The sequence below is a fragment of the Xiphophorus couchianus genome, chromosome 14 (genome assembly GCF_001444195.1).
Source record: "Xiphophorus couchianus chromosome 14, X_couchianus-1.0, whole genome shotgun sequence".
NCBI lineage: Eukaryota > Metazoa > Chordata > Actinopteri > Cyprinodontiformes > Poeciliidae > Xiphophorus > Xiphophorus couchianus.
The window spans coordinates 19,047,292-19,075,278 of NC_040241.1; the positions used below are offsets into that span (position 1 = coordinate 19,047,292).

Genomic DNA, 27,987 nt, shown 5'->3' on the forward strand with positions numbered 1-27,987 from the left:
AGGGATTAACATGTCAGCCCCGTTCAGACTTTGCAGATGTCGATAAGAATTGCTCATAGCTCTCCCCGGTGAGCGGGCTCTGTCCTCTGGCTGCAGTTTAGCAATTGAGACATCCTTCAAAACGTCTTGTTGAGACAGATTTTTCAGGTCAGAGGCAGGGGGACCGAGGAGAGGGGAGAAACAAATTAGATAAGTGAGGTAAGCCCCTGGAGATTGTGTCGGATTGCCTATAGATCTTTTTCACAGCAGATATTTTCACATGTCAAAGCAGGAAATCCAGGGAAGATTAATAGGGTTCCATTCCACCACAGGAAAGATTTTGGAGCTCTGCACACTGCTTCATTGTCAAACCAGGACGTTAAATGCAAAAATTGGGCTACGTGAAATAATGAATAATGTCTTATTACACCCTTAAAACGAGGTTTATAATGACTTAAAGGAGGGCTGCACTTTCACTGTTGCCTTGCAGCCAGAAGGTATTGGGTTCAAATCCCAGCCTGGGGTCTTTCTGTTCTTCCCATGCAAGTGTTGGTTCTCTCTGGGTACTCCAGCTTTGACTAGGCCATTTTAACACATGAATAAGCTTTGATCTAAACAAGTGGTTGACTACATTTACAATCCACCCCACAAATGTTCAACCAAACACAACTTAAAATTCTCGATAGATAGGAAAGTTGCCATTTTTATAGAACCACCACTTTAAATCTACTTTTAGGTTTTAAAAATAAAGAAAAACTAAATTTCTAGAGAGGCTAGATATATTTTCTACTGTTGGCCGGAGGGGGGAGTAACCGTCCATCATCAGTTGGGTTCATCAGTTCATAGCTAGTTTATGTACAGGACTACTTATTAAATTTGTGGAAGAACTTTTCTTTCGTGGTCAGGACACCAGAAAGGTTTCTAGCCCCGGGGCCCAAATACTTCTAAATACGGCCCTGCTTCAACGGCACAGCTTTTCTGTATTACACAATAAACCAACAAAGCCCACAAACTGAATGCAAAACGATGTAAACACGCAGTGAGTAGCTGTGCCTCTGCAGGTCTTAACGCCCTGAATCATCCAGATTTCACTCTGGATCCTCCACAGCTCAAAGTACTGATGCCTCACTCTTCCTGGATGCCTGAGCCGCGGATTGAGCAGCGCGCCGAACAAAGTGGCAGCCCGGGATGTGCTGCACATTATCTATTAACTCTGAGGAAAAGTGGATGTAACAACCCGGCTCGTCTGGCGCGTCAGGGCCGGGTCGGAGTGAAGCCTCGCGTTAAGCGCCTGCCAAAGCCATTCAAAGTCTGGCAGAGCTGAAGGCGCCTCCTCTTTGACATTTTGAGAAATGCCATGTTTGACAAGCTCTAAAAGCTACGAGAAGTCTGTTCCCCGCATTTCATGTTCTAAAGAGCATTCCCCCCCCCCCCCTCAAAGGCAGGCGCGAACAGCGACGAACCGCAGAGCATTGTGAGCATCTCTAGGCCTCAGAGCAGTCTTCATGTCCTCCCTGTTCATTCAGCTGCAGCGGAGAGACGAAGAGTAGGAGGAGGAGGTCGTGCTCCCGAGTGTTTGCTTGAGTGCTTCACTGTGGGATCAGGAGATTCAACAGGCGGCCAGACATTTAAATAATTGTTTTCAAATGTCTTCCTTAATATCAAGATCCCATTACTCTCTATTCTGCGGCGTCCCCCGGCGCAGGGAGCTGCAGCCGTCCTAATGGAAGACGCGTCATGCGCGGCCACGGAAATGGCCGCGCAGGAACACAGAAAACACTTGACGTGGATTGGCTCATTAGCCGCACAAGTGGGAAGAATGGACCGCAGGCACCTCGGGAGGAAGACGGCAGACTCTGCAAACTTCGGCTGGAGAGATGGATTTTCCAAACGTGGATTCAGATTTTAATTATAGACGAGCGTACTTCGGGGTTTTCTTGAGCATTTTATTCTCACTTACATGGCTGAGCTTCAGAGAGTCGGTGTGGTAATGAAGCTTAATTGCTGTAAACTGCATTTAATGTTATAATCAGAATTTCACTCATGCAGCTGGTGGATTTGGCCCCGAAGAGAAGAAAACAGATGAAAATTCAACAGCAGTCCGTTTATTGGATGTTTGGTTGAGGATGGAAATCAGCTGAGAGGTTAAAAGGACAACGAGGAACATAATATGTAACTGTGGATGGGGGGGGGGAACTCGACGAGAAATGGAAAAATAAGAACATTAATCAGGTTTATAGCTGGTCATAAATATGGCAAATGCTACGTTGCAGCTGTGCAGCTCGGGCTCAGTGAAAGCCCAGATTTTTAATCCGAGAACACGGCTCGTTTACAAGGAACACCTTATTGATTTTATTTACTTGTGCATTCACTGCTGCTATTTATCCACAGCCCTCCCCTCCGCGTGTCAAAATGTTTCACTTAATCAGTGTACAGGCAGTAAACCCGGCGAGAACGTGACCTTATAAACACGACGTGGTAAATGTATCGCCAGCTGGGCTCCTAACATAGACAGGACTTCAGGAGCAGGACGAGAACGGCACGAAATGAGCCAAAACGGAAAGTGGAAGCAGTTCCTTGCCAAAAATGTTCGCATTGTGTCATGTTAGAGCCACAAACCGCGATGTATTCTGGTGGGTGTTTAAACATATAGCGCAACACAGATATCTGCATATGTCTGAGGTGGAAAGAAAAGATGCAAAACTATGACATGTATTCATCCACCTAAATCAAATCAAGTGCAACACCCTGTCCTCAGAGGTCAGCTGAGTATGTATAGTAAATAATCCAAACATTCACACCAAGAACTTGTCAGTGCTATGACGGGACATAGCGGTGGCTGCATCATGCTGTTGAGGTTTGCAGGCCTGGACTTTGACTGAGCCATTCTATGAGCCATGAATAATATTTGATCTAACGCAGTGGATCTTTAGCTGTTTATATTGGACCCCTTGTGTTCACAGAGGATAGGGATCACAGCTAGAGTCAGAGAATCCTGGAGAACCATTTCTAAAAACGCTTTTAGCTGCTTGTTTTAGTCGTTCAAACACTAAATATACCTCAATATTCAATGGTGGGCACGCTTTAGCTAATCAGCTAATTGCATAGCAAATTTCTTGTTTAGCACTTTATCTAACTATGAAAACACTGAGCTTCTCGTAAATACATTTTTTCTTAATTTCTAGCACTAATTTACTTAGATGTTTAACTTTATTCAGTTTAAATTTGACAAATCAGATGCATTGAAGTTTTGGTTATTGACTTCAGACGTTAGATATTTGTACTCATGGCCTTATTTTGAAGTGGCAAATCTTCTCTGCCCCAACAATTACTATTTACAGAAAACAAACATGGACAGAACAGAACATAAATATCTAAGAAAATTACAGAACATAGAAGTTATAGGGTGAAAATAAATTTGTGCTGGATGAATGCAGTCTTTCGAGGGCAGATAAAATTTGATTTGAAGCTAGCACTTTAGCTTTAGCTTCTGTGATTTAACGTCAGCGGTGCACACTACAAATATAATCGCACAGTGGCAGCCATCTTAGCAGTACAGCAGAAGCCAACCTTTGTGGTACAACCAATGAGTGCCAAGGAAAAAGAAAGGCGCTCCTGGATTGGCTGCTTTTGGTTCGCTAGTTGCCATTCATTGTGCAGCTTCATTATTGAGGCATTTTTATGTTTTTGTTTTTTTTAAGAATCTATGTTAGGCTGCACAAATATTTTCATATATCATTAGAATATCAGTGTGTGTGACATTCATATCGCAAAGGGCTGTTTGGAGTGTAATAACTGTGAAATTATATTTTCTGAGTTAGTAAGATCCATTTTACATTTTAATGCAATGTTTAGCCAGCTGGACAGATTCTCCTGGCAGCAGATGTTCACACTGGACAAAACTGACATTGTTCAAAATGCTAAAGGTGACAGAGAGGAAGAACAGATGAGAAAGTGAGAATAACATCAAGCAGCCCTAGAATCAAGGAATCACTGGATCTCCAACTCAAAATCTAAAAAAATCGACGCTCATGAAACTTTTACTATACTTTTTTTTTATTGCTTTTGGCTTTTTGACCACCTTGGAGGGACGCAGCAGAACTCCTGCCCATTTTCTCAAACGTCCTTTCGTCATACACCGGATAAAAGACTAAATATGAAGAGATCTTGCATTTGACTGAAAATACTTTGTTTTATGCTGAGAATTGAAAGATGTTTTTCTGAACAAAAACTCATTTAAGAAACACCTTTTCAACATTTTACTTTTGTGGAGGTGATGCCCTTATTTAAAGAAATAATAATCAGATATAAATATAGATATATAGCCTCTAAAGTTTTTAAGTACAGTAAATAATTCTGGTTTTAAGAGCTGTTAACACACGTTGCTGTCTTTAGATTATTACAGCTTGTTTATGCTGTGAAGCATCTGGGGAGCTCAGAAACCAGACGGAGAGCAGGTTTAAACACCTAAATCTTGCTACTAAACCTTCATTACAGAACTTTCTTCCACACTTCCTGAGCAGCCAGTTATTACATTTTTGAGGAATGACTTTCAATCATTTCACTTTTTTTTCCCTTCTCCTGCGCCCTCTCCCCAATATTTCTCCATCTCGTTTCGTCTCTCTCCCGAGGCGGAGACGATCGCTAAGCAACCTGCACAACACAACAACACTCGGCCTGCAGCTCTGCTTGCCGAGTCCCCGCTGTTCCAGATGATCAGATACACGAGTGTGTGTCCGTCGGAGAGGAGCTCATAAACCAGGTTCCCTTCAGGTTCAGAACATCGTCTTGTATTCACAAGATCTCTGAAGGAGATCTGACAGGGAAAAACGAGACAGTGAATCAAGTGTGAGGTGATACGAGTTTAATTCACTCCAGCTTGGATTAAAGCATCAGAGACATCTACCCAGAGACTTGTTTGGCATCTTCAAGCCCGGCATGGTTCTGAATGATCCTTAGTAGAGAATAAATTGGTGCAGTATTATCACTGAGTGGAAATAGTAATGCTTGGCAACAGGTATGAGTTTAAAGAAGTGCGGAGGCGTTAAAAACTGATTAATTTCTAAGTGTCTGATTATAAAAAGGCATATGTTGGATAGATAGCACAGAAGCCCTGCAGCAACACAAACCCTCACTCTGGCGACAGAAACGGAGAAAAATCCCTCCTTCAAACCAGTTTTGTGTTTCTCAGTCGCCACACGCCTACACACACACACACCACATGTTCAAACTGTAGAAAAAATAACACCCGTTTAGCAGCTGCACCCACTTATTAAAGACTTTCACAGAGCGTAGCGAGAGTTAAACTGGTCGCTCAAAGACGGGACATTCAGAGAATCAGCACGGCGTTACAAAAATATACATCTGTGGGCATGAGGCGCGACACAGCTCGGTACGTTGATCGCTTTACAAAGGACACGGTAAGAAAAACAGGAGACTCTCAGTTTATAAAAGCAAAGGTCGGGGAAACAAATGGCACTTATTGTTACTGTGGCAGAGAGGCAATCTCCAAGGGCAGCGCTGGAGCCAAACACACACAAACAAACACTCCCACGGTTACAGCTCCGGTCAGGGGATACACACACCGAAACACAGACACAAGCCTTCACTGAAGATTCAAGCGACTCCAGCAGCAGATTTCTGGATTAAAATGACAAGAAAAATGCTGCTTTTTATTAAAACTTAGATTTTTATCTGAACTGAACTGGATTTTGGTCCAACCTGATGAAACTTGAACTACGACGAATGCAGAGTTATCAGGTTTGATATGTTGGATTCAGGGTTTCCACACAAATCTGGAAAGGTTAGGAATTTGTAAGTAACTTCCAAGTCTGGAAAAAGTATGGAAAACTATCCATCCATTAATAAAAATGTATAGGAACTGTCGTTCTTCACTGATTTGGAGTTTGCATGTGCAAACACTGTTGAAATTAAAATACAGGACTCTGATTATTTGCGCCATAAACTGACAGCTAGAAAATTGTGCTCAACAGCAAAACACTAGAATAAAATGATATTGAAGTTTAAGAAAACTAAAGATATCAAACGTGTAGAACCGTCTGTGTGCTCTATCTGGTCAAGCTAAGGGGACACTTGAGGCCTCCGCAGCTGCAGCGTTCTGGTCTTGGCTCTCCTCAGCGGGTGGGCTCAGCGGTCCGGCCCACCACAGCGTCAGTGCGTTGTCTTGCCGGGCCTCCTGCTGCAGCGTAGCTCCGCCTCCTCCTCCGCCTCCTCCCTCGGTGTCGGAGGAGGAGTCGCCCTCGCCCTCGCTGTCAGTGGGCCAGGGGAACTGCCGCTGCCCGCTGGAGGTGGCCAGAATCGGCATGAAGGGGTGAACGCTGCAGAGAGGAGGCGGGGCGTTACTGCACAACAGGTTAAACAAGAGCCACACCGGCCACAATATTAGGGACACTAATTAGTCTGACCAGCAGGTTCAGCACTTTCAACGCAAGTTTTCAAACTTTTTCAGATTCAAACTTGTATTGTTTTAGAGATAAAAGCAATACAAGTAAAGTTTCAATTTACTGTGGTATTATATTATTTGTTACGGTTAATAAAAAAACAGGATTCTGAGTTTGTTCAGATATTTGTAGCCGGTGCATTTCTTTTACCAAACCTGATATTTGTTTAATATTGAAAAACTGTAGCTTAACGCACATTTTCATTCAAATGTCTTTACAGTCATTCACATGTAGCATTTTTATAACAAATAAACTAATATTAGTACTGCATAAACCATTTCTTATTACTGTGCATTCAACACAAAAACACTACTTATTCTAAACATAAGTTTGAATGTAGAAGTGACGGTCTGCTAATGCCACTGCCATAAGCGAGTTTTTATTTTGCCTAAGAAAGTTTAACATAATGAACAGAATTTTGCTCACTGAATGTGTGATTTATGAATTAAATACTTTATTTTATGCCTTGTCAATTTGTTACAAGCTGGATTCACGTTCTTGTGTATTTTAAGACATAAGTTTGAATTAAAAAAGAAATACACAAAAAAGGTTTAATTTATCAGATGTCTGATGACCTCCCCTTTGACCCGTGTAGAGGTCGCGACCTCTGCGCTAGAGTCATACTGTATTTCTCTTATAGGCTAATGTTTATCATCTTCCTCTTTTTGAGGTTGAATTTCTGCTTAGCAACAGCGATATTTCTGGAAACGCTGTGATGCTTAAGCAACAACCTGCAGTGAAATTAGACGCTGATCTCACTGTTAGATCCTGTTATGTCTTTTGTTTTGGTGAAAGATAATTGGGAGCACCAAGCGGTAAAACACAGCAGGACAATCAGACATTAGAGCAGCAAGAGAGTCACTAAAGGATCGTAAATTATCCGAGTTTGACAGATTCCTTTATTCCCTCTAATCATCATTGCTTTTGTTCTGCTGTTAATTTGTGGAAGTGCGTTTCAATCTTTCATGCTTTAAAACCAAAAAGCTTAAATTTGGGCTCCTAAATTATTTATTTTTAATGTGAAGCTCATTTTTCTCCCTACAGTGGGTAACTAGGACAAACTAAATGAATAGCAGTCGGGAGAAAGTTGTGGGAGGAAGTGGGTTGTGGCATCGGCTCGGTTTGAATCAGAAGTTAAGTGAAAGGATTCTACCTGATGCCGTTGGTGCAGTCCCAGTGGGCCTGGAAGCGTATCTGTGGCTGCAGCAGCTCTTCGTTTCCATCGGGGGGCGCCGTCTGAGTGTCCCAGACGGACAGGGCTCCCTCCGTGTCTCCGCTCAGCAGGTATCTGCCTGATCTGGAGGCAGAGGAAGGATAAATCATCGGGGTTGCGAGTGAAAACATGCGGCTCTGCGGAGTTCTGATCAACTTACTGGTCCAGGTCGAAGTAGATGCGCTGGTTAGTGGCAACGTTCCTCTTCAGAGAAAACACGACTTTCCCCGGGTCTCTCAGGTCCCAGCACAAGATCTCTGGGTCCTAGAATGACAGGCGCACATTTACTGAACGTTTTCAATTCAATTCAGCTCATTTATATAGCGCCGATTCACAATAAATGTCGTCTTAAGGAACTTTACAAAAAATATTTCAATTTGATCCCAGTTATCAAACAGTTTAGTTATTCAAAATAGTTTAAAAATATTTGTACCTAAAAAAAAACCTTACTGAATGCTTTTAATTTACTGGAGGTCAAAGTGTGGTTTATGCCTAAATCACACTTTGACCTCATATCAACCTTTCTATTTCTCAAATTAGATCCAAATTTGTGTCAAATATACTCAGAAATATGGACGTTTTTGTATCCATCTGTCATGTAAAATTACAAGTTCATTGTGGTTGTATTGGGACAAAGCAGCTGGTTTTTATTTTCTGTTTACAGTTTACTTTTCAAAAGACGCTTGACAACTCGTCGCTAAATTAAAGAATAACTAAAAACCCCTCGGCCTCCTCTACATGCCACAAACTGCAAGATGTTCGCAGAAACTCGCCATAATTTCCCACTTAACTGTCTGACTCCATCTTGGTGTTTACCAAAATGTCATAATGCACACCAATCAGATTTTTTCCCCCCATGAACAAAATGTTTGTGCAAGGACTTTAATTGTGACCTCATTGTCAAAGAATGCAGTTATTTTGGTTTCTGTTTGGATAAAGCTGCCAGAATCCAAGACACCCGGGACAAGTTATCATATCTGGAGAAATAATTATCCACTTTCAGCCAGAAGATGACGAAAACTAGAACAAAAACAAAAACCGAAACAAGAGATTCATTAAGCAGTTTAAGGTTTCATGACACTCTGTGAAGCAAAAGCGATGGCCTAATTGCTAATTGGGATCATCGCATGCTACAAAAAACAATACAACTGCCTCTTTTCGACACGTCTGTGTGCGTGCGCCGACCTTTCGGCCGCCGGTGTACAGGTAGTTGCCGTCGGGGGAGAAGAGCAGATGGGTGAGGCCTCCGTGGTGGCGGGTGGGCAGCAGCGCCAGCAGGGTGCCGTCCTGACAGGAGTAGAGGCCGGCGCAGCGGGAGTACGAGCCGCAGGCGTAGACCGACTGACACGGGCTGAAGGCGAAGCACGAGATGATGCCGCTCTGGCCTCGTTTCTTCACTGAGAAAGAGGGAGAGACGTTTAGCAGAGCGATTAACCTTTCACACATTATGACAGGAGTTCTGCTCACATGGATTCAACTGGGACACGTCAGAGTCAGGCTGAACAGAGACAGTGAAACCTGCAATTCTAAGGTTTTACAAATATAAAACAGTTTGAATCCAACCTGAACCGTACAAAAATACACAGAAATATTCCTCGCTGTAATTTGTTAAACACAGTGGAGACCAAGCAGCAATAACACCCACTAGTCATGTTTTCTATGACTTTATCAGTGACTTGTGTGTTTCTGCACAGCTAGTTAAGTTCCCACCACAGCATTTCACTCGTGTTTATGTCTGAATTTTGACTAGGCCACTCTGACACCTTGGCTCTCTAAATCTGCTGCTGCGTTTAGGATTACAGTTCTGTTGGTGACCCAGATTGCGTCAACCTTCTGCTGTCAGTCAACAGAAGGTGAAATGCAGACTTAAAAAAAAGTAAATGAGAGTGATGAGTTCACCATTTCAAGTAATATCAGCCGATGCCGTTGTTGATGCCGATATATCGCGCATTGGCCTTAAACCTCTGCACTTATAGATAAGTTTTGGTCTCCATAGAATGGACTTAAAATTGTTTGGTAATGACCTACTGTACCTTCTTTATTTAACTGAAAGTATATTCTCTGTTCACTTGAGATTCAATGGAACTAATTTTAGAATCAGGTAAAGATTTTAAGTCCTGAAAAGTTAAAATCTTGAAACTGAAGGACGGTGCATTTTCTTAGGTTCTAGTTAACATATTTTGTCATGATCTCCTTTCTGCTAAAACATAAATCAAAAAGTCACCCGTCTTCCTGCATATTCTGGCACTTCATGTGAGAAACAACAAAAAACGAGTTGTGGGAAGAAATAAAGCAACCTTTGACTTGGAAAAAATAAAAACAGCATTTAGTGACATTTTCAAAAGTGGCTGTTTTGGTTCAGATTCTTCACTCCAGTAAGTACAAAGAAACATCTCCATCCATAGACACTGGCTGTTAATGTCAGCACATCTAAACCACTTTGAACGGCGCGACAGAAATGAGGAATTCATCACAGTAAACATTTCACTCGCTTTAGTTGTTTGAACATAATAAAAGCTGATTGTTGGTTCGTTCAAGGAGACTTCAGTCAGGGAGGAGCGACAGTGAGCTGTCAAACTTATTGAAAACAGGAGACAACCGACATCAGACGAGATCTCAACATTATAGCTTCTGTAAGGATTTTATTTTCCGGGAATAATGGTATGAATACTACCATGTGATTTCAGTCGACTTTTCTTTAAAGACATTTCAATTTGTTCTGGTAAACAGCATAATCTTCACAATGATTATAACAATAAGTTACTTATGGGAGTGGAATATAATGCTTAAACATAAATAATAGTTCAATTTACAATAAATTCTCAGTGAAAAGAGACACAGAAATACCATTTTAAATAATATTTAGTTTGGTTTAAGGTGAAAAAGATGAAGACTGACCCACAGTCGGGCGCTCCTCGCAGTCTCGGCCCGGTCGCTCTGTGCAGAAGACTCGGACCATCTTCTCGAAGCCGCAGTACAGCTGCTCTCCGTCGGGCGAGAAGCAGAGCGAGTGCGCCGCCGTCAGCTCGTCCAGGTGGTTGTAGGGCCGGAAGCTGGCCCGCACTTTTCCGTAAAACGCGTCCCAAACGTGCACTGGGTTGTCGCGGCTGCTGCTGGCCAGACTGAAACAAAACGATGATATTTGAGGTCAAGGGGGGGGGAAACGTGCAAAATAAAAATATGAGATGACTGGATTTGAGCTGTTTTACAAAAAATGGGCAAAAGTAGGTGTAATATGCTCAGCTAGGCCTATTGCAATGACAAATTCTTTGATAAATTGTCCCTGTAATTATTGCGATAAATGATTGTGAGTTGAGAACATTTTCAAGTAATATATTGATAATAGCAGAATGACATAAGTTCAATAAACGTTAATTCTGTAAAGAACACTTATCACAGGCAGAGGAAGATATTTTAAATATTAAAACATTTTCAAATACCCCAATGAAAACAATAAATAATAAGACAACCAAAAACAAGTGAATTAAAAAATGAAATAAAAATATAAAAACAAACTACAAATAACATTAAATATAATGTCTATGTAAACAAATTGCTCTTTAAAAAATTAATAATCATCAAAATGGAAATTATCAAGCTCAATCTAATTTATAATGTAATTAATTGCTTATTGCAGCAGGCTAAAGCTTTGCACACTCCACATTTTTATTCTCCACGCCATGCATCGTTTTTCTTAAACTTCCATATAATGACCGACTTTGTGATGGTCTATCACACAAAATCTCCTTAAATTTCCCAAAAGATTCTGGTTTTAGTTAGGAGTTAACAGCCAACCGATCAACTTAATGTACCAATAAAACTGGATTGTCCTAGAAACTCACATCCAGCAAATAATCGGAAGTAGAGAAGTTAGAAAGAAGAATGATCAACACTGGAAATATTCTCTCCGGATTAATCTGAGGTATTTTTCTAATTTAACAAAGCCCTTGAAACTCCAGAAACATTTTTTTGGGGGGTATAAAAATGAAGTCATAAATCACAACATTTGTGTCACTTCCAAAACCGTTGGCCGTGTCTGTACCGAGATAAAAGGAAGAGAGTTTATTAGAAACAGATTATTTAAAACACCAAGGACTCCTAATAATAAATCTTAACTGCAGCTCGAGGCATTTTTCTGGAAAGGTACCAATAAGCAGAGAGAAAAAAAGAATGCCTTTATTCTACGGGACAAAATGCTTAATGTGTAAAAATATTAGACCAAACAGGCTGCCTGTGTGCTTTGAAATCTTTTTTGTGTTTGCAAAGCAGGATTTTCTGACTGATTCCTGTTGTCGTTTCCAACATCAGCTGCTGCACACCTGGCTGAGTGTATCAATGCCTGAAAACAAACACTCAGCACCCGCGCCATGCCTCATTATAGAGACGAGTCGCACCGATTCAAATCAGGCCGGAGTCGGTGCGAGTCCGGCCTTTTAAGTTTAATTATCGAGCCCTGAACAAATGCTGAAATGCCGTGGCTCGGTCAGACAAAAGGAAATTAGCCCCAGCCTCTTCTGCGTTGCCCCGTTACGGCCCCCGTGAGCTGGGAAATGCCCAATTATAATGCTAGACCGCTGCTAGCTTGGAGCGATGCCTGGAAGCGAGCGCCGTAACGACGACCCTTAGTCCCTCTACGCAGGAGGGGGGAATCTGAAACACGCAGCACTCGATTCAAGGAGCGACTACATTTGTTTTTCCTTTAATAATATTTCATCTGAAGCGAAGGTGGAGGTGATCTGCTTCCTACTCCGTCCTGGCATAAACACATTAAGCTCTCTGGTGGTTCCCTGCCCGCATGAGACGTTTGTTCATCATCCTCCTGTTTACACGGCTTTCATCTCTGCATCTCCCCTCTATCTGTGAGGGCGGCCATCATGGAGCGGTGTAAGAGCTCGGGTGTGATCAGAGGGAGCTGCCGCAGGGTGGAGGCTTGTTACTGGGAGGCGATGCGAGCTGAGGGACGGGGTGGAGGAGGAGACGAGGGGAACGCTGCCAGGAGCTTGACCCCGGCTCGTTAGCTCGGCCCCCGAAGGTCCCGCCGCCGTTTCTGAGGAGGAAGCCTGGGTGTTGCTGCTGGCGCTGAACCCCACACGCGGTGATGTCACAATTACGAGAAGAGGAAGATGAAAACGGGATCCTCATCTCACCATAAGGTGTCATGCGGGCTCAGGAGTGCTTTCTCAAGAGCCGGACCGCATTTAAAACTCGTCACCGGCCTCTAAGGAGGCAGGAAGAGGGCCGACACTTTACTGGTAATGAGCGACATCAGAATGCTTTCACAGCTTTTATTTCCCCGACATCACAAGCGGCTCCCATAACGAGCGCAAACATCCTGAAGATCAAAGAGGATCTTTCAGAAAATGAGCCGTCGTTTAGTTTAACTATAGACCGCTGAAACACACTCGACGTTAATCCCAATTTGCAAGGCGCTAGCTTCTGTTTCTCCTTTCTCTTCCTTCACTATTAAATGTTTCCAACAAAACTATTTTAATGTCGAAGATAACTTGAGTAAATACAAAAATCTGTTTTAAAAGCTTATATAATCCCAATCACTGCCCTGATGGCAGCAGCTAATTGTGATAACCAGGGATGAGTCGCTTTTATCCAACATTTCATTACATGTTCCAATCCAGCCACATTGGTCTGTTTAAGATCAAGCCACAGCGTCTCAATCAGATCCAAGTCCTACTTTGACTATTTTACTAAAGGTTTTGGGCACCATCAAGATCTTATATATTATGTTTGACAAATCTGTAACAAGCCTTTGAGTTCTTTCAGATTAGCAGTGATTTTGCCAATGGAACCAATTATTGATGCCATTTCAGCCCAGTCTCTCTTTTTCATTGTTGAAAAATGAACACTGACCTTAACTGAAGTAATTTAAGTTTTTTATGTTATTCTGGATCCTTAATCTGGCATGTTAGTTATTAATACGCCAGATTTACTGGCGTATTAAGTAAATCTGGCGTACTAACAGAGAGAGAGAGAGAGAGACCAATTTTTCTCCAATTGGCATTTCTCCATAATGCCAACTGGAGAAAAATTGGCATTATGGATTTGGTTAAATATGTGTTCATATGTTTTATATCCAACTCCTGGGAGAGTCTAGTTCAAGTTAGGCAGGAAAATATCAGCTTCGACTCACAAACATGTGTCTGGCTCCAACGAGCTCATCTTTGGGAACCAGCAGTAGTCGTAGACGGTGTCTCCTTCAGCCATCCTGAGCACAGGACTCTGGGTCAGGAAGAACAGGACACAAATAATGATGAATCTGTGTCTAGCATACTGCACGCCACGCCATGCTGCACATCTGTGTTCAACGTTTATATACAACATCTATTTCAGTAAATAAAACAAACAAAAAAAACATTACAAAATTTAAACTTTGGCATTTTAAATTAAGGAAAAGCATCAAAACTAAGACATGATTATCACAGCACATGCTCTTGTATAATAGAAGGTTAATTTGAAGTTAAATGTGAAGTCAGGAGTGTTAAATTAATGACAGTCAGGTGTAAGACGAACAGCAACATATCAGATTCTGGTCCTTTCCAGTAAAGTGTATCAAGGCATGAAATGAGATTTCCAAGGACTTCAGTAAAAGAGCTACAATAAATTTCTCTTCTGAGTTTAAAAGGCTGTTTAATGGCCTGCAAAGAGAGGACTGTCTGTAAGCTGGAGGAACTGGGGAACACAAGAGGATAAAGCATCAGATGAATGTTTACCAGAACATGGAGTAACTGAAAATGGATGTGCAGTAAACAATGGAGTGTGTTTCTCCTTTTCTCTTCAAGACAGAAAGTTTCAAAACAGCTTTACAAGAGGAAATGCTGAGTGAAGTAATACAATTCCCAGAATCCTCCCTTTAAAATAACGGGGAAGATGGTTTTATGTGACGTTATTCTGATCAAGCCACAACTCGTAAATATTTAGAGAGAAAAAATACTCCACCATCCACAAACAGATAAAAGTTGCTCCAAAAATCAATTATTGTAAAATTGATTTCAAAGATGAAATGCATTAACCATTTCATGGCTTCACCAATACAGTTAAAGCTTAAAAACATCAAAATTTGAGGTTTTATAATAATGGAAATGATATGCAGAGCTTACGGGAAACGCTGAGAGCATTCCAGAGCTTTAAACTGGGTTTTATGAAATAATGAGCCTTGCAGCTTTTCCTCAGATAATCACAAGCTGAGACGTTTTTTCTCATTTGTTGGGCTGGAAAATCTGATGCTTTTACATCACCTCTTTGCAAGACAATAAAATTGTAAAAAAGTAAAAAAATAAATAAATCTCAATCGTTCATAAATTTGCAAGTACCACTGTATGGGATTAGAGGCAATAAAACAGGCTATAACTCGCACTAAAATTCAAAGGCCGACGGCTGCCTTTGAGAAATAAAGAAATCAAGCTCAATTTTCTGCTCTCATGAAAAAAGGCTGGCAGATCTTTGTGGAGGAAAATGGATTACATTTCAATTATTTTTGTTCAGTGATCCCGATCTGCCAGCCCATAATAGAAAAAGAGAGATTGGCTCTGCGCTCGATATTTTCTCAAATCTAAAAAAGACACGACGGCCATTTTCTTCTATCCGTTAATTCCTCAGAAATACATTTCGTGCGACTCAAAATGTGGGTGGATGGATTGGTGCGCCTGAGGAAGAGGGAGACGGTCGGCTGGACAGGTGGAGAGGACGAATGAACGGGTGAGCAGGCAGATATATGTGGACGATTAGTTTGGGTAAAAAGTTGGGTGGATGAATGGCTTTGGGTTTGATGGAGGGACCACAAGGATGTGTTTAGTGAGAGACATTTATACTCTCTTAACCTGAAAAGGTGGCATAGACACAAATATTCAAATATTTGTAGTTAGTATAATAGTTAGGAAAAAATAAAGTCTAATAGACACCTGCAAGTATTACTGAAATTCTTATTGTAACTATTTTCTCCTCTGTTTGTTCCACAAGAGCATCAATAAATATCAGTAAATTTGGAAATATAATTAAATGTAGTTACTGTGTGCAGTTTTGGTGATATAAATCAGACTTCTACTTCAAATGGAAATGTTTTTCAAGACAATTTGTGTTTGTGGCACTTTGAATGCCACAAACACATGTATCTTGAGATTGTTTCAATTTGATTTAAAGAGAGATTTTTTTTTAAAAAAGGCAAGTTTCTTTGATTGGCATTAATCAATATCTTTGGTTTTCTTTACATTCATTATTAAACATTTGATGCCATGGCGTCACAGCCGTACAGTTATTTAAAAAAGGAATAGTACATACTTTTTTATCATCATCACAATAGCACCACGATAAAATTCTAAATCCATATTGCTCATCCCTACACCTAATTCAGAAGGCCCAATAGTTGTGATCCAACAGGTTTTATACCAGACCAGAGCAGGTCAATATTGATAATATTACCAGGACTGACTTAACCCTTCACCATGAGCACCAACTCTTTCTCTAAAAGTCACTTCATTTTTGTTTTTAGTATCATGAAAGTAAAAAATAAGTTGACAAACATAAACTGATGCTGCAAATAAATATTTAAATACGCAAAATGTTACTTCTTTAAAATCTGAATTGTCAATAATGGTTCCAACTATCAATTTCGAAATAGAAAAACATTTGCCGATTTCCAACTCACCATCTCAGGGATGGAGTCCCAGCTGTAGCTGTAAATCTCTGGAGGGAGGTTGTACACGCGGAGAACGTTGTCAGCACTGTTAGTCAGGATGCAGGAACCATCGGGAGCCCTAAATGGAGGAGACGGTTGACTTAATATTAACTCAACTTGCTTCATGTTGAATTAGCCGTTAGTAAAATTGTCTCTGCTAAAAGATAAAGATCATTTGTATAATATCTAGATTGATGTAATGAAAATTCTCCTTTACCTTTTGTTTTAATGGAAGGAAGACATTTATTAAAATGACTTATTAGTGATTAGGCCAAAGATAAATAAATATACAACGAGTGGTTCAGAAAACCACCTGTTCCAGTGTGTTTTGTTCATGTTTATTGTAAATCAAGATTACCATTTGCAGCCTTTCAGGTAATTCTCTGGAAAGCTGGAGTATTCCGTCCAGGAACCGGTCAGCATTGAGGGATTCTGGGTAAAATCCAGGTTGAGGCTGGAAAAAAAAGAGAAATGAGACACACACCCATAACAACCGAAGCTTGATGTTGGTCAGAAAATAAAGGAAGCTCGTGGAAAAGAAAAAAATCTGTAATTTTGCAAATGAAATGATTTTTAAATGTTGTACTGAATTATTACAATGCTTAAAAACCAACAAACATTCATACAACATTATTTTTACTATAAATAATTACTTTATTAAATAACATTCCACTCAATAGGTTATTTCTTCTGTTTTTGTCCTAAACTTTCCGTCATTATAACTAATGGGGTCCCACATTTTCTCTCCATTCTTTCTTTTCAGTCATGTCTCCATCCAGTTTTAGCTAAAACCTATTGCTATTTTGAACATATAGATTCATTGACATCAGTCCAACTTGATGTTTTTTAAAAAAAAGGTTTTACTGGGGAAAAAAAAACAAACAAAAAGAGGGAAAATCTTGTGTTTGGCCTAATGGGGGCACTACAACTGTATACAAAACACATGAAAGATTTTTTTAAATTTAAGATTAAACAAGAAAAAAAGAACTGTGTGCCTCAACAATCACATCAAGTTCATGACACCAAATTAAAAACAACCAAAATGCGATTAAAATATTTCCTGGAAGAAATCAAAATAGTTTGAAACTCCACCGTGTGTAAAACAGTACCTTCTTGCTTTGTATTTTCTGTCTGCTGTCTTTTCTGTGCGACATTTTAAATTAAAGTCAGAATACAAAACAAAAATTTAAACAAAAATTCTTCAACTTACTGCTGTCCTGCTGCGGGGCTGTCTGCTGCTTCGTCGCCATCGCACTCCTCCTCTTGTCTTGTCTCCTCTCCTTCTGCAGCATCAGGTCCTCCATCTCCATTCTGGTGGCATTCTACTACATTTTCAACTCTCTGATCTTCCACCTCAGGTTGCTGTAACTCGTGTGTTGCTATAAAAAAATACAATTAAAATCTGTGAGTACAATATTTTGGCCACACTTCCGGTTTTTAAACACACTCAGTTAGCAAGACGAGTGTTTTACTTTGTGCAGATGTGGAGGTGTTTCCCTGTGCAGATTCAGACTCTGTTGGTGTTCCATCTCCCTGCTCCTCCTCTCTCATCCTGGAGCGCTTGGCTGATGGTGGAAGCCCGTCCTCTGGGGTCTCCTGCTCTACCTGCTCAGACTGACAGAGTAGAGGCGGGACCTGTTGAGGGGGCTCGCCGTCTGCTTCAGAGTCCTGCCCACCAGCCGCCACGCCTCCGCTCTCTCCACCTCCAGCTGAATCGGACATGGCTTTATCGATCCTCCTCCCGGCGTTTTGAGGCCCGCAGTCCGGCGGGTGGCTGTCAGACGTGGGTGAGGTAAGTGCTACTGGGATAGTGCTTCCTCCTGCAGTGTGGACGGCTGAGTCTGTTGGGGTTTGAGGACATCACCCACCTAGAGAAAACAGGAAGTGGGTAAAGATATAAGCCCGGTTTTCAGGGAACATTTTTGCTTGTTTCAAGAAGCATTAAAGACAGTTTTTTTCCCTCGTTGTGACGTTGATGTCTTTCTAAACCTCCCCTTCACGCATACAAATTGGTAATTCATTTTTATTGCTTTTGGCACTACGTACAAATGGAGAAACAAAGAAGACATGTTCATAAATACATAAAATTAGGTGCAAATGGAATGACATTGCATGCAGAATGATGTGATATCCCCTACATACATTCACAAATGCCAAACCAACATTTACTCTACTGACTGAACAGATTTTATGGACAATGTCCTGTTCGCATGTTCCTCTGTTCTGCAGTCATTTCTTGAGAAAACAGTTTAAGAAGCAAAAATATGACTTAGCATTTTTTAATTTGATTTAGTCAGTAGTATGTGTCTGTGTGAATTTAAAAAATACACAGTAGACATTTATAATAATAATGATGATGATTCTTGACCTGGAGTATTAACTTCATGCCCTCAGAGTTTCTCACCACTGATCAAGTCTTATGTGCCAAAAGGAATAGTCAAATATCCCTCTGTCTTCTTCAACCTTATCAAATGGTAAAAAAGAAAACTAGGTGTTGTCCTATAAGCATAAAGTGCCAACAAGGGAACAAAAATGTTAATAAATACTAATCCCACTGAATAAATCTAATCAGAACAAAAGGTAGACATTCCAAAGTTTTTCCAGAGTAAAACTAAGCTACAGAGTTGCATGCATTTTCAGTTTTTTTTAACATCTGTGTCATGACTGCTAACAATGAGTCCCTGTCTGTATACATGCATGTCCATGTAATGTAACGTTGCTGCTAAGTTTATGAAATTTAAAGTGGAACCGCTGAACTGAAAGGTTCCTTTCGACAAGTAACTAGAATAGAAAGTCACAGACAGGAAAGCAAGTAGATTTACACAAAGATAGAAACACGCATCATATAAAAACATAATAAAAATACTGCACAGTAAAGGCACAATTTCAACATACTGGTAGGTTTAAGAAATAGTTGACAACGATAATTGAATCTGACAAACATTTAGGGTTCGTGTTATAACGTATACATTTGTGCGCCTTAGCAAGCTGCAACTTAAATAAATGTTGGCATTACTAAAGGAAAAAGTACATTAAAAAAACGCCTTGAAAATGCTCCTCCAAACACCTGTGGCGAGTCGTGACAGGTCAGATACTTCAAAACGGTCGGTCGTTATTTTAAATTAACTGCATAAATATAGTCATGGATAAATTTCCCTCCAGCCCTGCTGCTTTCCCCCCCACCGCATTAATATTGACAATGGAGAAAGGAAATTTTATGTGTTTGGAACAAAGAAACGGCCACCAAGCTCTGTTTAGCTTCAGTTAGCATTAGCTCGTGCTAACAGTATGCAGCTACGCACCTGCTGTAGCTCTGCTGACCGTTGACGCTGAGCTTCGTCTCCTTTTCCTTCTTTGCGGCTTCAAAAGTTTTCACACAAGCGAAGAAGACAACAAGCCCGCAAATACAAGTCGACGTCTTCTTTGTAGGGAACTTCTGTGCTGCTTACCAGCTCATCGAGAAGTTGTAAACACAAGTAGGTAGCCATGTGTTTGGAACTATCGCGAGAATTCGTTTAAAGGGATTTGAGATTTGCTCCCCTCCACTTCCGCGTTAGGTTTCCTCTCAAATACTTAAAGGATTTTGTTTAGAATAGTCTACAGATGGATCTCGGGAAAAATAAAAGTGTCAGTATGTATTTAGCTGGATTTCAGCTACTTGTCATTAAATGGAAACCCAACATTAAGCTACTCAAAATTAGATTTCATAGGACTAAGACCGCTGATTTGACAGTAGCCCAGCATCCAATCACATCTTAGAAAAACTTAGCGGAAGGAAAAACAAACGTCATAAATTGACACTTTCAAAGGATGTGAAGTAAAATCCATTCTAAACTAAAAGTAACCGTAATTGTGTCTTACCTGGACTAAGAAAAGGGGGAAAAAAAGATTTTACTGTTCTTTGGTGGTCCAAAGTCTTTTTTTTTTTTTTCAAATAAATTAATTTAATATTTTTAGTTAGTATGCAATAACCGTAGTCATCAAAATTCACAGAAATGTATGCTGAAATGTAGCACTGTGGTAAATGTATACATTTTAAATTAAATTACTGGACAAAATTAACTGCAACTATATTGTATTTTCTGATGAGTTTGTAAAAGAAAAAACAGAAGGAACAGCTAAATGCCATTTATTTAGTATTTATTTTGTTCTTCAAACAGGAGCCAAACTATTTACACATTCTTTCACTTGTTCTTTTTCCGAAACGGTTTCATTAAATGTACAGTTTGCTGTTATTATAACAACATTCAAAAGACTCAAATCAAAGGGGAGCTGAGCTGACTGGGATACAATTACTGTGAAATCACAATCGGATTTAAATTCGCTGCAACAGAATAACATGATCAATTAATAAGTGTGTAACCAATCATCCTTTTTTCCTTTTCTTTTTGGACAAAGTTTCTGAAGTTTATATACTATTAAAAGCCTTTTCAGTGCATTAAAACTACCAAATGTCATCTTAAAAATATGCTAAAGTTGCTTAAAGTAGATTTTGAATAATAATTTTTTTTTGCAAATGCATATCTTGCTAAATTCAAACATCTGGTCGCAATTTAACAATTCTAGCCTAAGTCTTCTGCAACTTCTCAATGATAGCTAAGGACGATAATTAGACAAGTTGGCGATAGTCATCAGCTGCTTGGATTAAAAATGACATTCTGTAGTTTGCAAAGGTACAAAAAGAATCTGATTAAAAACACTTGACGCTTCAAATCTTTTTAGATCAAGGGTGGCCAAGTCCAGGACTTGACATCTACTATCCTGCAATGTTTAGACGAATCTCTTTTCAACACAAATAGCTTCTGCCTGAAGCTATTCGGTCAAATAGCTTCTGCCTGAAGCTATTCGGTCAAATAGCTGTCATTTACCGAGCTAAATTGCATGTTTATGAGAAAATTCAGGCGTGTTGGAGAAGGAAAGCTTCTAAAAGTTGCAGGATGGTAGATTTCGAGCGCCGGAGTTGACCACCCCGGACCGAAGAGGCTTCTTCACCTTCAAATAGAAACAAAGAGGGGCAAATCAATCCTCTAAAGAATCGGGCCAGTATTTTCTTTGAACGGCTCTGATTGGTAGATCAGGGATACTTTCCATTCCTGCATATTAAATGCAGCAAAAATAAGAACTCCCACCATTTTCGACATCAACTAAAAACACGTACTTTGACAATTTAATGAAAATCAGAGAAATGTTTAAACTCATGTTTTGATCAGTGGTATTTCTTTACCGCTCTCCACCCAGAGCGACATGTACTAGAGTGGGTTGAGAAGTAACATCTGCACGTTAAAAAATAAAAAAATAAGCTGCAACTTTGCATCGTAAGGAACTTTTTATAGCTTAATTGCATGTTCAGTCAATGACGAGCAGCGCCCCCTGGAGTTTTCCACTGTAAAAAAAAAAAAAAAGTAACTCGCTGCATCCGGCTACCGACTACAGTTGGTCTCTGATCTGCAGCTGGGCTTAGGATGAAAAAAAAGTTGCCAAGCCCCAAGACTGGTATTAAACCGATAAATACTTTAGATCTTATTGAGAAATTATAAAAAGTGTTACAGAGTTTTGCTTCCAAAATAGCACTGATGCAGGTTTTGTGTTTGGTTAAATGTGGGAACTGCCACTGGCTCTGACGCATAAATGGCGATCTTGCAATTCTGTCACATCCGTTCAAAATTATTACCTCTACAAAGTAATCTGCTGCAAATGGTTTTTTTTCTTATTTACTGTAAAAGTTATTAAAGAAAAAATATAAGATGACAGAATCAGAATTCCAGATCTTAAAAATACATATATCAGAACTGATCATGAAAACCTTGGTCAATGGATCTCCAATTATAAAGCTTCCTTTTAGAGTAAATAAGCCTGAGATTCTCTCACATCTGCACAACAGTATATATATATTCTTTTCTAAAATCATACAATTCTCCTGGAGTGTAAAAAGAGTCCAAATGCACTAACTCGTATTTGAAATTTAAGGATGACTAAATTTACCCAAACTGCATACTGATGCAGCACAGCGAGGGGCCGGTTATTGAAACGCATCCCGGTCAGCTCAGCTCCCCAGAGTACAGACCTTCAGAAAACAACAAAACAAATCAACTCCGAACAAATTCACTCTGCGTTTTCATGAAAACAAAAGAGCAACAAAAATCCAACCACCAGCGAAGTTAGATTTAGAAAAAGAAAAAAAAATTGAAGACTTGTCGCTCTACTCTGTAGTTAGCTAGTAACTTTTAAAGGTGATCGGATGTATATGTAAGGAGGTCTATACACAACAATTCTGTTAGCCAACAGAACAAAAGCGCTGTTGAAAACTTTGTTCAATCGGAATACAGTTAACAAGATGGTTTCCAACTAAGTTTTATCATTGAGAACATTTTCAGTTAGTCATCCAAGACTCTGCTATACAATTTAAGGCATGTTGAACAAAGAAATAAAGCAAAACCCCACAATGAGAAACAAACAAAAAAAAGTCATCCAAACCAACTTTTACATTATTTACAAAGCGCACCACTTGAATTGATGAGCGCTGTTGTGTTTGTGTCTCTGTGAGTTGATATTTATGGATCCTTATTATGTGTAACTTCTGCTGGAAATGTGCATGTAGTGTATGTTTGCCGCTCCTTTGGACTTGAGAATTTTCTGCGACGTGTTTGTGTGTTTAGTTGTGTTTAGAGTCTTTTTTTGTTGTTGTTTTGTACAAGTCTATCCAGTTCCACGGCAGCAGGGATTTCAAAAAGCCGCCATCTTTCTGCGTTTTCTTGTCCGAGACCTCTTAGATAGGATGGGGCCGGATATTTGAAGAACCATTTCTCCAAGGTCTCAGGTTGAGATCATCTTCCCCCCCCTTTTTTTTGTTGCCCTTATCCTCGTCAGAGAGCGTCTGATCAAACCCCGAGCCAAACGCAATGGGCGATGAACTGTCCGACTGATAATGCCGATGGCCTGCCCAGTCCGAGGACGAGACAAGTGTCTTGGGGTAAAAGTTCGAAAGAGCAGGTTTAGGCGAGCTGATTCATGGGTCGGCTGCAGATTAAATCCTCGTCACAGAGGGCAGCAAATAAAGCAAAGCCAATCGCCTGAGAAGAGGACACACAGAAAGAGAAAACAACTTCAATTCACAAATTAGACCAAGGTTGACCGTACTTCTCGGTTCTTACTTTAGAAGGGTGGAGGTTGAATTTTTCTCCACTGACTTTAGACTGCGGCACATTTCTTATCGGACAAATACTCAGAACAGCTGAAAAGTCTAAAAATCTCAGTGAAAGTCTAACACTTGGCATGTCTCTAGGGCCTTTTTTTAATTATTTTTTTCATGTTAACCAGATGTGTCACCAATTGGAAAAGTTTGGGAGAACAACTCAACTGTCACCCTCTAAAGAAAGGAAACTGGCTTGGATGTTAGGAACATCTTAATTTTCACTCTAAAATAAACCAGATCTAGTGTCGTTTCGCCAAGATTGGACTCGCATGTAAAAACTTGGAGGATTTTGACACCAGGGAGCAGCATTTTTAACAACTTGCAACTGTTCTGAGGTTTTACATACAATGAACTGGTCGATGAAACAAAATCATGTATAATTATTTCCTGTTCAGTACGTAAAACAGCAGCATTTTCTCAGATGATAAATACAGGAACAAACCAGAGACTTGACACGTGCATTCAAAGTCAAACTGGGATCAAAGGTTATGCCAAAGTGTTTGCTTTATCTTAGACATGCTTTTCATGGTGTAAAGAAAAATATTTCAGTTTGTCTTTATTGAAGTAAACTGAACAGCCATCCACTATTCAAATTCAGTCGAATTCAGAGATTTTGGGTGAACTGAGGTGTACAACTGAATATCATCCTCTTCATAACGATAAAAGACATCTTTAAAGGTTGACAGGATGTGGCCAAGAACAATAAAAACCAGAAGAGGAGCCAAAAGCAAACAATTTCTAAGTTTAACTCTACATGATATACGTCCAAAAAAGTTAAAGATTTTGGGTAAAACTTGTTGCTTCTGTTTGTAGACAATGAATTGAAAACGACAAATCCAATATTGGCTTCTTGATGAAGTGTCAGATGTCCAAGTGAGGTATTTTAAAAGAACTTACCACGCAGCTCTCCTCCTGCAGGAGCTCCATCGCTCTGAAGGCCGTCGTCAGGTTGGGAAAACCAAGTGGAAGCGTCCTTGGCGACGGCTCTTCAGAACGGCGTCCGGCTCTCGACTGTGCGAGTTGATCAAACTCTTGTGGCCACTCCAATCTCCGCTTTGACAAGCAGCCACCAGTAGGCATATCCAACGCCTCAGTCCGCGCTCGTTTCCCTTCCATCCCCCAATTATTTCAAGGTTAGTGGCATATAAAGGGAAACTCGCAGCGAGTCCACTTAAAACTATTGAAAACTATTGGTTTCTTTTCCATGAGGAACATTCAGTCTAACGTCTCATGAAATTTTTTCCTTCATCCATTTGCAATTTTTTTTTTCTCTCGTTCTACTTTGAAAGGTAATACAAAAATATGCTTATATACAGGAGGTGGGAGAAGACGGGGCTTCTCGAAGTCTCTCGTTTTTAGTTTGGGAATATCTTTTTCGGCGACTTTTGTTTTTTTCCTTTTCTTGAATCAAAAGTCGTAGCAATCCTCCTGTTGTAAATTGTGCTCCCATCCCCAGAATTGTACCTCACAGCTTGAATGAACAAAAGTGCATAGGTGAGTCGGTGAGGGCAGGGTGCGAGTGCGTGGGAGGGTTGAGGTGAAGACGAGCGCGCAGATCAGGTGTCCTCCTCTTTTTTTATTCATTTATTTTTTTTGGCCTCTCAGTTCCCTCAAGGCTCTTTTAGCCCTGCAATCCAGAAAACAAAGTCCATCCTCGAGGTTTCTTTTTTGTATATATGTATATATATATATAAACAAGGCCGACTTAGAGGAGTTTGTCCATGCTGTTCAGATTCCTGCCACTCGTCCTCAAGCAAAAAAAAAGAAAAAGAAAAAACAAAACAAAAAGAAAAAAGACCCCAACACCACTCATTGTCCATATGGCAGAAGCGCACTTGCAAACCCCACCCGCCTCATGTGGGAACAAAAACTAAAACAAAAAACTTTTAAAAATTAAAACAAAACTGCACCCACAGTTATCCATGTGGCTTGTAAACAACCAAAGCTCCAGTATGGAATAGAAAATAAGTCCTTTCTTTTTAATTCTGAGTCACTACGACCAGGATTGTTAGAGGCAGTGTGTTCAACTGTATCCACCCAGAGTTTTTATTTTCCATTTCTTCTTCTTCTTCCCCACTGTGTAAATGAAAACCTCTTAGAAGCTATTTTTTCTGTTTTGTTTCCATTTTTTGAAATCTTCTGAGGAAAAACAAAATCTGTTATCAGCACGGGTTTGTAATTTTTTTTGGAATACATTCAATGTTTTAAGAAAAAAAAAACAAAAAGTAATACACACTTCACATGGCAAGGAAACAAAAAAAAAATTAGGGAAACAAAATAAAAAAATTAACACACAACAAAAATAGCAGCCCCAAGTGCTCATTATCTTAGTCCAAATACTTTTTAAACTTTGTATATAATGTATATATTCCATATATATTTTTATTAAAAAAAACAACTCGTCATTATCAAATTGCAACAACGAGTAAGTAACACAATATGCTAACATTTCTCGCACCGTTTCTGTGCAGTCGCACATTAAAAGATGCTGTATTTTTTTTTTCCAGAGTCAGAAACTCGACACCTTTCATTCACAAGATCGAGAGCTGACAAAAGGCAACGTGATCACACCCCAGGAAAAAAAAAAATGAACTGGACTAACCTTTCTGATGGATCACCACCCCCAAAAAAACCCCGAACACCCCCACCCACCCCCGAAAGACAACTAGAAATATTTACGATATAAACTTACAAACTTTACATACAATGTGCTGAGCACCGACACACATCACATCCGCTCTCGAAAAGAGTTAATGTCTCAATGGCCATGCACCCTATATCAAAGTTCTTAGGCACAAATGTGCATTCATACACGTAGAAAAAAAAAAAGCACATACAAAATGAGTACCTGTAGTCTTAACTCACTTCTATGAACAGTAAATGAACACATCCTCTGAACCACACACACCCACACACACTCTCATTCATACTTAGAAAATCTCACTCAGATGCACACGCGCCAACTCCCCCCTCATGATCCGCTGCGTCCGCCAGCCCTTTAAGGGCCGCAGAGAGGCAGAGGGAAATAAACCAGCGGTGAGCCATCATGTCATGAGAACAAAGCTAACATTTACAAAATGTATGCATCTTTTTTTCTTTTTTTTTTGAATCTATCTGAAGATGAAGAGCTGGTGAGAGAAAGGATGTTTGTGCAGTTTGCCCTCTCTCTCTGGTTCAGTCACACTCTCGGAACAAACAGATGAAATCCCCCGTTTGGAAAAAAAAACAAAACAAAAGAAGGGGGTGTACACACTCACACTCTGAACATGAGGAGAAATTACTGAACAAAATAAGACAAAAACAAAAATGGCCTCTTTTATGTTTCATACATCTCGGTAAGCAACAGGAAAAAAAAGAACATTGTGCAGACTGGATCACACTCGCTCGCACACATTCACAAAAATATTCACTGCTATAAACTAACCCCATTTGTTGGATTTTTTTTGTTGTTTTTTTTTTTGTCATTTCTTTTTTTAGGCAAGTGCAAATCTTCAAGTTTTTTATACTCCATTTTTCTTTTTTCAATAGCTTTACTTTTCATATAAATGTAAAAAAAAAAGCTCAACAAGAGAAATATCAACAGTGTTTGTCTTTTGAGAAAGGATTTGCTTTCTGATACGGTTCAAACTAAAAAAGGTCCCCCTGACTTTTCTAAACCTAACTTCGTCCCGTCGACTCCTCCTCCCCCTCCCCGCCCCCCGCCCGCCCGCTTCCAGTTCAGATGCGCGCCGGCGATGTGTGCGAAAACGCGTCGTCGGACGCGCATCGATTTCAAACACAAATGTACACATGAAATTAAACAACTAGTCAAATCCCATCTCAATAAAGTGCATTAGTTCAGAATAAGGTGCTTAAAACTTTTGAGTGCCAGAGGAAACCCCCTCCTCACCTCCCCCCGGCTCACCCCCCCCTCTCCCCTGCTCTAGTGATCAACTGGTGCAGCAGGGAGCCCTGTTTTTCTTTTTTTAAATAACAAGAGGGAGATAAAGGGATTAACCCTTCATCGTCTCTCATGCTTTGCTCCCTTCCCTTCCAGAACCCAACCCAAACCGATTCCCCCCACCCTTCCCTACCCCGGTTCCCCAGCAGTGCACATTCGTCATCAGGTTTGTCTGATTAAAAGACAGAAAAGGCCTCAGGTAGCTATTGCTGCTGCGCTGCGTCACATCAGTAATCCTCCACCATCTCCATCTCATTCATGCTCAGACATTCGCCTGTGTTGTGAAATGAGTACCCTGCAGGGGGGACACACACAACACAACACTTAGATCACACAGTTTCTACAAGATGAACGCACACCTGACATTTATCGTTCTACATTGCTTAATTTTGACACTTTTTTGCATTGAATTTGGGCATGGCCTGATTTTATTATGCATTGGATTCATTTTCTACTCATCATAACCAGGAAGTTAAAGTTCAGGCTTCCCTGCTCACTTTAACTGACAAAAATGTC

At 40.2% G+C, this 27,987-nt stretch overlaps 2 protein-coding genes across 2 annotated transcripts in view; both read right to left on the reverse strand.

Annotated features, from left to right (window-relative positions):
* Window positions 1–4,828: 4,828 nt before the first annotated feature.
* Window positions 4,829–19,853, reverse strand: wrap53 (WD repeat containing, antisense to TP53). Its single transcript, XM_028038899.1, has 11 exons — window positions 19,642–19,853; window positions 17,812–18,207; window positions 17,550–17,718; window positions 16,698–16,793; window positions 16,310–16,418; window positions 13,799–13,887; window positions 10,552–10,775; window positions 8,839–9,050; window positions 7,814–7,917; window positions 7,594–7,737; window positions 4,829–6,317 (listed from the first exon to the last, which is right to left on the reverse strand). Exons 2-11 carry the CDS (start codon window positions 18,059–18,061, stop codon window positions 6,056–6,058), a joined length of 1,659 nt encoding a protein of 552 aa, XP_027894700.1. The 5' UTR covers window positions 18,062–18,207; window positions 19,642–19,853; the 3' UTR covers window positions 4,829–6,055.
* Window positions 19,854–20,452: 599 nt separating this feature from the next.
* gigyf1a (GRB10 interacting GYF protein 1a) overlaps window positions 20,453–27,987 on the reverse strand; it is a 33,276-nt gene continuing 25,741 nt past the window's right edge. The window contains exons 25-26 of the mRNA XM_028039320.1: window positions 24,429–27,766; window positions 20,453–23,409 (exon numbers count right to left, since the gene is read on the reverse strand). Coding sequence (XP_027895121.1) covers window positions 27,699–27,766 — 68 coding nt within the window. The 3' untranslated portion in view covers window positions 20,453–23,409; window positions 24,429–27,698. The remainder of the gene's footprint in view (window positions 23,410–24,428; window positions 27,767–27,987) is intronic.

Excerpts from the sequence above, each read along its gene's own strand:
- wrap53 (XM_028038899.1), bottom strand. The coding sequence starts at position 18,061 with ATGTCCGATTCAGCTGGAGGTGGAGAGAGCGGAGGCGTGGCGGCTGGT. Across the intron at positions 10,776-13,798 it reads TTGGAGCCAGACACATGTTT|TCTGGCCAGCAGCAGCCGCG; the intron begins GTGAGTCGAAGC and ends GTTTTGTTTCAG. Across the intron at positions 9,051-10,551 it reads CGAGGAGCGCCCGACTGTGG|TGAAGAAACGAGGCCAGAGC; the intron begins GTCAGTCTTCAT and ends CCTCTTTCTCAG.